Source organism: Ovis aries, chromosome 2 (genome assembly GCF_016772045.2).
Source record: "Ovis aries strain OAR_USU_Benz2616 breed Rambouillet chromosome 2, ARS-UI_Ramb_v3.0, whole genome shotgun sequence".
In the NCBI taxonomy this organism is placed as follows: domain Eukaryota; kingdom Metazoa; phylum Chordata; class Mammalia; order Artiodactyla; family Bovidae; genus Ovis; species Ovis aries.
This window is the reverse complement of record NC_056055.1, coordinates 112,691,542-112,703,959: the sequence shown is the minus strand read 5'-3', so window position 1 is coordinate 112,703,959 and position 12,418 is coordinate 112,691,542. Positions and strand designations below refer to the sequence as shown.

The 12,418-nt window shown below is 38.3% G+C and overlaps 1 protein-coding gene across 6 annotated transcripts in view; it reads left to right on the top strand.

Annotated features, from left to right (window-relative positions):
• The window catches only part of MFSD14B (major facilitator superfamily domain containing 14B), a 122,014-nt gene that overhangs the window by 36,970 nt on the left and 72,626 nt on the right, over window positions 1–12,418 (top strand). For all 6 annotated transcript variants that reach the window (XM_060409584.1, XM_004004465.5, XM_060409585.1 and 3 more), the window contains exon 2: window positions 9,594–9,689. In XM_060409584.1, the coding sequence (XP_060265567.1) occupies window positions 9,594–9,689 (96 nt within the window). The remainder of the gene's footprint in view (window positions 1–9,593; window positions 9,690–12,418) is intronic.

The window sequence follows — 12,418 nt, the reverse complement described above, 5'->3', positions numbered from 1 at the left end:
TTGATATCCATCAACATGGAATGGTTAAAATAATGGTATTTTCATACAGTGGAATACAGTGTATCAGTTACAGAGAACAAGAATTTGTATACAGTGACATGGAAAAATAGGTTAAGGTATTCATAAAGAAGAAAGAAGATACATATTCTGTTACCATTTATGTAGAAGAATGTTTTTACCTATAATGTACATGTATAAAAATATTGACACATTTCTAGCATTGTGATTGCTTATGCAGAGTAGAACATATTAATATATTCCCTTACTTTAATGTTTTATGACTTTCATATGTTCATGTAAGAGTTGTAATGTTTTTATGTATGTCTATTCCATAAAAAGGAATGCAGAAAGATAATTAACTCATTAGTGATAGCTTACGGTGAATGGTGTTGGAATTCGAAGCAGAAGGTCTCTGAAGGAGAATTCACTCTGGGACAAAAGATGCAGCCTCAGTCTTTCAGAGCTTTGTTTAGCAGAGATTTTATTAAAGTGAAAGAATAGAGAGGCGCTTTCAGGGAAAGGCACTGGAAGGGGGTAGGAGTGTACCCACCCTTGCTGCTTTATATATATTATATAATATTTATATAATATATTATATATTATATATACCTCAAGGTATATATACCTCAAGGCTGTGAAAGTTTTACCAGGCTCCTCTCCCTCAACATACATCTTGAGATAACATCAAAACAAGATTAACCAAGGGGAGCAGGTCTCTGAACAAGATGTCTTTGGTTGGGATATATTGTATCCATATAATCAAGGGCATAGGTTTTTGAAGAAAAACAGGTTTCTGAATAAGATACATTGTTTTGTTGTATAATCATTAGCCCTGGGGTTAGAGTTAGTCTTAGGCAAATAGATTGTTGCCATAGCAACTCAGAGGCCTAAGGGGAAAGAATGTAAAAAAAGGGTTGCCTCCTCCTCTTCCTCAAGGGTCCTGGACTCTCTTATCAACCTACCTAAAAATTAACTCTCTTAGTATTGAAAGTTATGACCAACCTAGATAGCATAAGACATTACTTTGCCAACAAAGGTCCATGTAGTCAAGGCTATGGTTTTTCTAGTAGTCGTGTATGGATGTGAGAGTTGGACTGTGAAGAAAGCTGAGCGCTGAAGAATTGATGCTTTTGAACTGCAGTGTTGGAGAAGACTCTTGAGAGTCCCTTGGACTGCAAGGAGATCCACCCAGTCCATTCTAAAGGAGATGAGTCCTGGGTGTTCATTGGAAGGACTGATGTTGAAGCTGAAACTCCAATACTTTGGCCACCTCATGCAAAGAGTTGACTCATTGGAAAAGACCCTAATGCTGGGAAGGATTGGGGGCAGGAGGAAAAGGGGATGCCGGAAGATGAGATGGCTGGATGGCATCACCAACTCAATGGACATGGGTTTAGGTAGACTCCAGGAGTTGGTGATGGACAGGGAGGCCTGGTGTGCTGCGGTTCATGGGGTCACAAAGAGTCGGACACAACTGAGTGACTGAACTATTAGTCTCTACTGTTTAACTCTCTTACTAGTCTCTACTGTTATATAAAACATTAAGAAAGAGATGTGCTAAGTCCAAGTATTTAATTCCCTTAATAATGCCTTTCATGTATTTGATATTTTGGCTTTTTGTGTTAAGCTCATTAGGTAATTTTAGGATTATATGTGCAGTGATTGGTTGATTGCTGTGTCTGGCTTTGAATGAAGTCCCGGGAGTACTTGTTTTGCATTGTGTATTGCACAACAGTACAATACACAATGCAAACTCCTGTGGTCAGAGGTAAAGAATCTGCCTGTAGTACAGGAGACACAGGTTTGATCCTTGGGTTGGGAACATCCCCTGCAGAAGGGAATTGCTACCCACTCCAGTATTCTTGCCTGGAGAATTCCGTGGATGGAGGAGCCTCGCGGGCTACAGTCCATGGGTCACAAAGAGTCAAAGACAGCTGAGTGACGAACATTTTCACTTTTTTTACAAACTCCTGTATAGCCAGAGTGATGTTAATCCTCTAGGCATGTCTCCTGAGGAGAGAATCACAGTAGGCTTAATTAAGAGAGCTGAGAGTTGAAGTTGTTTTCCTTCTTAAGGAATACAATGTTAATTCCTCACATTAAAAAAAAAAAAAAATGAGTGCTTACTCTTTTCCTATAATGGGTAATATACAGTCTTTTAAACAGAAAGTTATGGACCGTGCCTTTTATTTACCTACAAGCTAATTTTGAATATCCTAGGAAAATCATCACTACGTTATAAAAAATAACTCCTGTAGTAAGCACCCTGGAGCCCCCTGTATGTGAATGGAAACTCGAAGACATGTCTAGACCTTTGGCTGCTCTTGGATGTCTTTGTTTGGGGTTTATGTTTGAAAGAAATAGGTCTTAATCCATATGGTCCTCTCATCATCTTTAATAATATAAGCTTCTTTTCCTTCAGTTTCAGCCACTTTTGCAGATCTTCTTCTCCAAAGGAGGAAAAAAATGCTCTTTGGAGGTCTCTTACATGATTTTGAATATCCACATGCATATATACATATAATCTACATATATACGTGTGTATAAGTGAACTCACTCAGTCGTGTCCTACCCTTTGCAACCCCGCAGATTATAACCTACCAGGCTCCTCTGTCTATGGAATTTCCAGGCAAGAGTACTGAAGTGGGTTGCTATTTCCTTCTCCAGAGGCTCTTCTGACCCAGGGATCGAACCCGGGTCTCCCACGGTTGCAGGCATAAATATATGTACATATAAACTTTCTTTAATTGTGGTAAAATATAGATAATATAAAACAAGAAGTTAAATTTTAAGTGTACAGTTCAATAGTATTAAGAATATTTGCATTGTTAACAGAACATTTCATCTTCCAAAGTAAACTATACCCAGTAAGTAACAATTTCCTCTTTGGCCCTATTCCATCTGGCATCCACCATTCTACATTTTGTTTCTATGTTCAGCTACTCTAGATACCTCGTATAAGTGGAACCATAAGGTATTTGTTTTTCAGTGTGTGTGACTGGTTTATTTCACTTAACATAGTGTCCTCAAGGTTCATTCATATTGTAGCCTGTTTCACATGCTTATATTTTAAGTCCAGATGTCACCCTCGTTCCCCTGCTCCCACCACCACTGTTACTTTGAACTAATTTTTTGTAGCTTAGTGTTCAAAAAATGATTTCTCAGAAATTCTTGTTTCTCTTTGTAACCACAAAAGTGAAAAGTGAAAGTGAAGTCGCTCAGTTGTGTCCAACTCTTTGCAACCCCGTGGACTGTAGCCGACCAGGCTCCTCCATCCGTGGGATTCTCCAGGCAAGAATACTGTAGTGGGTTGCCATTTCCTTCTCCAGGAGATCTTCCCAACCCAGGGATTGAACCGGGTCTCCTGCATTACAGGCAGATGCTTTACCATCTGAGCCACCAGGGAAGCTCATAACCGCAAACATCTATAATAAATATAATGATTACTCCATCTACTTTTTAAAATAGAAGTAAAAAAGGATGTTTGTGATAGAGGTTATTCTTTAATCTCACACATTTTTCATTGAGTTATGTTTGGACTAAGGGTGAGATTGGGGAGCTACAGAGGATACTCAAAACAGTCTTGAGTTTAATCATGAGGGCAAGGGGGTGGTGGTTATATCAGTTCCTATTAGTATTTGCTTTTTATAAGGAACTACCCTAAAATTTAGTGACTTAAGACAAGTATTCTTTGGATTAGCAGTTTTAGTTCATCTCAGTGTGGGTTTCTTCACTGCATTTTTCTTTTGGGGGGGGATGTGGAGGGAGTTACTCATAATTTTTCAGTCATCTGCTGGCTTGATCGGAGTTGGATGATCTCAGCTGGCCTTGCCCGTATCAGGCCCTTGGTTGATCTAGACGGCCTCATAGGGAGAGTCTCATACGCTCTCATCCTTGTATGCTGAGATGGGATTTCTCTGCGGTCTTGAAGGCCTTTGGAGGCCTTCGTCAGAGGTCTGTGTTGTTACTTTATCTGATATATGTTGGTTAGATCAAGTTGCTAAGCCCCTCCATATCTTACGAAGTGGAGAAATAAACCTAATAGAATTTACAGCACAGTCATAACTGTTAAAAGTTTTGGTGTACAGGAATAGGAAGAATCTGTAGTTCATTTTTTGAAGTCTTCTACAGGACTTCCCTGTAGCTCAAATGGTAAGGAATGTGCCTGTGAGACAGGAGACCAGGGTTCGATCCTTGGGTTGGGAAGTTCCTCTGGTGAGGAGAATGGCAATCCACTCCAATATTCTTGCCTGGAGAATTCCTTGGACAGAGAAGCCTGCCTGGGGTCGACACTACTGAGCAACTAATACACATACACACACAGGAAGCTCCTGGAGTTGGTGATGGACAGGGAAGCCTGGCATGCTGCAGTCCATGGGGTCACAATGAGTTGGACATGACTGAGTGACTGAAGTGAACTAACTGATGACTGAAAATGGAGAGGGGAGACATTGAACTGATCCAGAGAGGCTTTGCTATATCATGTTCAACTGGAAATAATTAAAAGTTTAATTAAAAGTCTAGTAACTTTTTTAGTAATTTAAGTAAAACTTTTAATTAATTAAAAGTTTAGTAAGTCATTTCTAATTAGCTCATAATTTAAAGAAGCATGTGCTGCTTTTTTCATCAGCATACTAGACACGGAGAACTAAAGGAGGAATTGGAAGGAAAGCAGATTTATTTTTGTCACTGTCTCCTATACAGTTGCCCACACAAAATTCCCGCTATATCAAGGCCTGGCTGTCAAGCCACATTCGTATTTGCTAGGGATGAATGATAATTAAAGTAGTTTACATAGAGATGAAAGAAAGTGTTCGCATTTTAGAAGAGATGTTAATTTAAACAATTTTTAACTGACAGATATAAACATTTACTATTTGAATAAAAGGCGGGTTGTCTGTTTCTTTGCAAGGCGTTAAACATAGCGTAATTGTCAAATGATATATGCCCACAAACTGAGTGCCTGTTTTTATATTTAATTAGCATTGTAGCCATGTGGATCTCTATCCCAATGGTCTTCATAAATAGAACTTGCCTGGGAAAGAGTACTACACTAAACCACAGAAACTGCAAATGAGAAAAAGATGACCCTCCTTTGCTTCTTATGTGAGCAGTTATCAAAGATTTTGGGTTTTTTATTTGCTTTTTTTAAAAATTCTGTGTGCATGATAATTGATAAAATGAACGATTTATAATGATAGTTATGCAATTTGTTGGCATATATTCATCTGCATTTTGAGATAGATTCTTTGCAGTGTGGGGTGGGTAATTTAGTCCTAGATAATTTGGAAATTATTGGTAAATGCATATAAGCTATTTGCTTCTTAAAATTTATTTTTATCATTACCTCTGCTTTTGTTTTCATTTTGTAGATTTTAAAACAGATTACAATTATCTTCTGTTTAAAAAATTTAATACATTAGCTTGTGACTCTAAGATTTAAGGACTTAAAGAAGTCTTTAGTACCATTATGATGAGTATAAGTCTTGAGTATCACTTAATACCTATTCTATTTTCAAATTTCTATGATTGGGTTGATGAAAACTTAATTGCTCTAAGAAAGAAATGAAAAATTTTTTGAGCTAAGCATGAGGTTTTTAACCAGGAGGAGCATGTCAGAAAACTCTGAAAATCGTTTGGTCCGTACACAGTTACATCATTGCACTGCTTCAGAGGTCAAGACACAGTTATATCCAGTGTTTTTGAGACAGAGGGGCTATACATCAACTAACATGTTATTTACAGCTTACACAATCAATTTCTGAGAGCCATGTGACCTTATCAAGAAAGAATATTATATTTAAGGTGTTATCTTGGGAGAATGTTGCCATTTATGCATGAGGGGAAATTTCTACTGATGGGAAAGGTTTGGTTGATGCATAAGGCAAATAAACGATCCACAGTGGGGAGAGGGAGGCCAGAGGGCAGAGAAGATTTATTATGTTTAATTTTTTCTTATCTTAGTTTAAAATGTGAGTTTTACTTCACAATTGACTCAATTTTTCCTTTTGGTCAAAACCCAAAATCCACATGTTGTTTTGGCTAGTATTGCTCAAATTTGTTTTACTCCGTATACTAATGTAGTATGTGGTTCTCCTTTTTATCTTCTCCATACCATGTCTTTGAGGGATATGGGTCATTTTTTCTAAATTGTAGATTTTGTGGTTTAAGAGACCAGAGAAAAACCATTATTTTCCAAAGAGCTTCTTCTTCCATCTCACCTGCATTTTCTTGAGTGCTTGCTATAGTGGGTTGTACTATTTGGAGTACATCTCTGAACAAAATAGATGTAAAAACTCCATTTCCTTCATGGCATTTACATTTCCAGTCTAGGGGAGGTAGACAGTAAACAGAAATGAAGTTTGTTCGACATCTTCTAGAAAACCGTAGCAGATAACAAAGGAAATAGGGAGTGTAGGACCGTGTTGGATGTGCCAGATGTGTGGCTCCGGGCAATAGGAGCCAGGGAGGGTGACGAAGAGGATCAGTTTACATTTAAATGGTTGCTCTGGCTACCTTGCAAGAGATGAAGGAGCTAGGATGAAAAGCTACCCTATAATTGGTGCAGTTACAACTCAGATGGGACTTGAACTCACCTCTGTTTTAACTGAGATTCCACACCTGGGCTCAGGGCTTAATGAAGCTTGGGTTCTTAATGTTGTGTCACAGAAAGAATTCAGTGATGGACAGACAGAGTCATGTCCAACACTGCAACCCCATGAGCTATAGCTCGCCAGGCTCTTCTGTCTTCCACTGTCTCTTGGAGTTGGCTCAGGTTCATGTCCATTGAGTCAGTGATACTATCTAACCATCTCCTCCTCTGCTGCCCCCTTCTCCTTTTGCATTCATTCTTTCCCAGAATCAGGGTCTTTTCCAGTGAGTTGGCTTTTTGCATCAGGTGGCCAAAGTATTGGAGCTTCAGCCACAACCCTTCCTATGAATATTCACAGTTGATTTCCTTTAAGGTTGACTTGTTTTATCTCCTTGCCATCCAAGGGACTCTCAAGACTCTTCTGTAGCATCACAGCCAGAAAGCATCAATTCTTGGATGCTCAGCCTTCTTTATGGACCAACTCACATCCTTAGATGACTACTGGGAAAACATATCTTTGACTATACAGATCTTCGTTGGCAAAGTGACGTCTTTTCTCTTTAATATGCTGTCTAGGTTTATGATAGTTTTCTTTCCAGGGACCAAGTGTCTTTTAATTTCATGGCTGCAGTCACTATCTGCAGTGATTTTGGGACCCAAGAAAATAAAATCTGTCACTGTTTTCACTCTAACCTCTTATATTTGCCATGAAGTGATGGGACTGGATGCCTAATCTTAGTATTTTTAATGTTGAGTTTCAAGCCAGCTTTTACACTCTCCTCTTTCACCCCCATCAAGAAACTCTTTAGTTCCTCTTCACCTTCTGCCATTAGAGTGGTATCATCTGCATATCTGAGGTTGTTAATATTTTCCCCTGCAGTCTTGATACCAGTTTGTGATTCATCCAGCCTGGCAGTTCACATGGTGTACTCTGTGTGTATATAAGTTAAATACACAGGGTGACAATATATGGTCTTGTCATGCTCATTTCCCAACTTGGAAGCAGTCATTACATGTCTGGTTCTAACTGTTGCTTCTTCACCTGCACATAGGTTTCTTAGGAGACCTAGTTGATTCTAACCAGTTTATGTTCTGTATATCCTAGGCTATGTGATTCTTCTAAAGATTGTGCCCTCTACCCTCCTGTTTCAAAACCTGGTTTGAAGGTTGTGTTATAATAAAGATCTTTCTTTGTTTTAATTGTTTGGTACTTAAATGGTCCTTTTTTGTTTTTAAAATTTTGTAAAATGCTTTCTGTTTTGCAAATGTCTTATTTAAGTGGCATTTAAAACTACTTATTATTTGTTGTTGGAAAAATCTAGAAATTTACAAGTTTGGATTTTTAATAACAATGTTCCTGGCCTGAAATTTTTGAAAATTTTCAAAACAATAAAAAATTAGAAGAATAGTAAAATGAATAGTTATTCCCTTCATCAAGGCTCGACAATTAACAAAATTAAATTTTGTGACATTTGCTTTTGAAAGTATACGTGTACCTTCTTTTTTGTTAAATTATTTGATAGCCATAAGTTCAGTAACATTAATGCCATATGATTACCTAATATATATTACATATTCAGATTTTTTCCTCTCGTGTCCTTTTTATCCAGGATCCAGTCCAGGATCCCCCATTTGGTTGTCATGACTTGTCTCCTTTAATCTGTACTAGTCTCCTACCTTTACTTTGGTCTTTTATGACATTGACATTTTTAAGGAGACCAGGCTGGTTGACTTATAGATGTCTCATAATCAGAATTTGATCATTTACTCATGGTTAGATTCTAATTAAACCATGCAGATATGCTTTTACCTTTTAAAGTATGAAAAGCATGGGAAGAGGGGATTTTACAGAGTCTTTTGTAAGTATCACTTCCAATACAAAATGCTAATAAAGCATTTGATCTTGTAATAACCATTGTCACAGAGTCAAAGAACGTTAATTCAGTAGACTTTTAGATTTTATCTCCAGAAATCATAAATTGAAGAAAATTATCAGAATAGGCACAGTTTTAAAACAAAAGGGAAACAGAAAGCTAGATTTTAACACCTTTATGTATCAAAGTGTGTTTTCAGATTTGACCTAATCCTTATTGTTCTTCCCCCAGCTCCTATCATTTTAAATCATCTATGCTGCCCCTGAAGCTTTTTAGTGTTGACTCCCTGTCTTCTTCTCTCATGTAACAAGGGTAACTTCAAACTTGGGCCAAATGGCTAAGGAACCCGTAATTAGTGTCTTTAGACAGAATATTCAGGTCCTGGAACCTGAGCCTCTTGAAGACCCAGTTGATTTTCTACCAGAGTTCCAGTTATTTACATTGACAGGCCAAGTAGAAAATATATAATCTTGACATCTTCCATAAGGGAAGATGAAGAAATCAGGGATACCACAGAATGAAGCTTTATCTTAAATAATATCAGTTCAGTTCAGTCGCTCAGTCGTGTCCGACTCTTGGCGACCCAATGGACTGCAGCATGCCAGTCTTCCCTGTCCATCACCAACTCCCATAACTTGCCCAAACTCATGTCCATTGAGTCAGTGAGGCCATCCAACCATCCCTTCCTCTATTGTCCCTTTCTCCTCTTGCCTTCAGTCTTTCCCAGCATCAGGGTCTTTTCTAATGAGTCAACTCTTCACATCAGGTGACCAAAGTAAAGGAGCTTCAGCTTCAGCATCAGTCCATCCAATGAACATTCAGGACTGATTTCTTTTAAGACTGACTGATTTGGTCTCCTTGCAGTCCAAGGGACTCTCAAGAGTCTTCTCCATCACCACAGTTCAAAAGTATCAATTCTTTGGTGCTCAGCTTTCTTTATCATCCAACTCTCGCATCCATACATGACTACTGGAAAATAGGTAGGACCTAACCATATTATTAAATATTATTTAATATGGGTAGGTCCTAAGTTTATACAGTTTGTGTGTGTTAAGTACCGTTTTAGGATGATGGGTTTCTTTTAACTGTTTACTGTTTTTCATAATAATTTTCCTCTTTTTTTTTAGCTACAAGGCTTTGGCCGACCAAGTGTATACCATGCTGCTGTTGTCATCTTCCTTGAATTCTTTGCATGGGGCCTATTGACAACTTCAATGTTAACTGTAAGTATTGCTGAATCAAGTCCTTGTTTACGAGAGCAGGGACATCCTTAAGCATATGAGCTATATATCTAGGTATGTGTTTGAGAGTAGCTCTTGACAGTAACTTAAGACTGTTTAATTGTGTTGTTTCCACTGTAGACTGTGAACCACCTGCAACAAAATATCTCCTTATTAAATATTCTTGGGTAGCAGGACTACTTCCACTGAACCAGAATCTTGGGAGTGCTTGTGTATGAACTCTAGCCTGCATAGTTAGGAAAATCTTTTAGAAGTCCTAGAGGAAAACATTGCAATGCTTTGTTGAAGTTTGTAACTTAGTATGGGTGTAACAGCCTTTGAGTTAAGAACATAGTAATAGGAGATCGGTAAGTGCTATATAACAGTGACAGTGATGAATGAAAGAAGGAAGAATTTCCATTTTTGGTAGCTGACCTATAGCCATTTCTTTGCAGAGGCCATTTAATCCCGAGGTCTGATATGTGATGTGGTTAGAGGAAAGGGAGATGCTGAAGAAAAGACTGGGGTGCAGACTTTAAGTGCCTAGTAACTATTGACACTCAGTTTTAATAAAGGCATTTTAATTGCCCTTAAGAGTTCAGTTGTCTTAAATTGTTTTATAAAAATCGTCGTTGATTAACTCTTCCCAGTCACTATTTTGCCTTACCAGAGGATCCCTTTGCATCCAGGTAAACTTTGTTCCCAAATTAGGTTTAGAAAATAGAGAATTTGAGAGGGTGACTATTACCTTTACTTATTACATTGCTATACACTTTTTAAAGTTTTTAATTCTTCTAGCACATTTAAAATTACATCTTGGATGAAATAGTAAGGTTAAACTGCCTGTGTTTTTAATCCTCTGTTTTATTCTTTTTCATTGCATTGCCTTTTTCTTCATCAATCCTTTACTGTCGAAGTTTATTGGTTATTAGTTACTGAGGGATGAGTGGTCTCCATTTCAAGTTTCATGAGATCCTGCCTGCCATGTTCTTCACTATGTCCCTAGTGCCTAGGGCTGCCTGGGACAGAGGTGTAAAATGCGCATTTTCTTTGAATAAATGTACGTGTTACAGGCACATGTGTCTTGAGTGATTGCTTCTCTAAGACATATTTTTAATATAAATATAGACAACCAGTCTATTCATTTTAACAGACTGTTGTAATTTAATTTTTGACCCATGTTTTCTGATTCCCACCCACCCCTCCTCAAGTGTCTTTAGGTTGCAAAGTTCAGAGTTTCAAAATAGTGCTTTTCTGATGCAACCAGTTGTCTATACTTGTAGTTGTTCATCAGGTTTCTCAATGCAGAAGTTATTCTGTAACCATTCTTTATTTGATAAAAATTCAAAGTGAAATGAGGAATACTTTAGTCTTTTTGATATCATATAAGAAATTCTAAAACCACCTTCCAGACAGTTAAAATCCTTGGGAAATTTTGACCCTATACCAGATTATAAGTCAGTCAGTCAGTTCAGTCGCTCAATTATGTCCGACTCTTTGTAACCCCATGAACTGCAGCATGCCAGGCCTCCCTGTCCATTACCAACTCCCAGAGTTTACCCAAACTCATGTCCATCGAGTCAGTGATGCCATCCAGCCATCTCATCCTCTGTTATCTGCTTCTCCTCCTGCCCTCAATTTTTCCCAACGTCACGGTCTTTTCAAATGAGTCAGGTCTTCCCATCAGGTGGCCAAAGTATTAGAGTTTCATCTTCAGCATCAGTCCTCCCAATGAATACCCAAGTCTGATTTCCTTTAGGATGGACTGGTTGGATCTCCTTGCAGTCCAAGGGACTCTCAAAAGTCTTCTCTAACACCACAGTTCAAAAGCATCAATTCTTCTGCCCTCAGCTTTCTTTACAGTCCAACTCTCACATCCATACATGACCACTGGAAAAACCATAGCCTTGACTGGACGGACATTTGTTGACAAAATAATGTCTGCTTTTTAATATGCTGTCTAGGTTGGTCATAACTTTCCTTCTAAGGATCTTTTAATTTCATGGCTGCAGTCACCATCTGCAGTGATTTTGGAGCCCCAAAAAATAAAGTCAGCCACTGTTTCCCCATCTATTTGCCAAGAGTGATGGGACCAGATGCCATGATCTTAGTTTTCTGAATGTTGAGCTTTAAGCCAACTTTTTCACTCTCCTCTTTGACTTTCATCAAGAGGCTCCTTAGTTCTTTTTCACTTTCTGCAACAAGGGTGGTGTCATCTGCATATCTGAGGTTATTGATATTTCTCCCAGCAATCTTGATTCCACCCTCAGCTTCATCCAGCCCAGCGTTTCTCATGATGTACTCTGCATATAAGTGAAATAAGCAGGGTAACATTATACAGCCTTGACATACTCCTTTCTCAATTTGGAACCAGTCTGTTGTTCCATGTCCAGTTCTAACTGTTGCTTCCTGACCTTCATACAGGTTCCTCAAGAGGCAGGTCAGGTAGTCTGGTATTCCCATCTCTTTGAGAATTTTCCACAGTTTGTGGTGATCCACACAGTCAAAGGCTTTGGCATAGTCAATAAAGCAGAAATAGATGTTTTTCTGGAATTCTCTTGCTTTTTTGATGATCCAGTGGCTTTGGCAATTTGATCTCTGGTTCCTCTGCCTTTTCTAAAACCAGCTTGAACATCTGGAAGTTCATGGTTCATGTATTGCTGAAGCCTGGCTTGGAGAATTTTGAACAATATTTTACTAGCATGTGAGATGAGTGCAATTGTGCAGTAGTT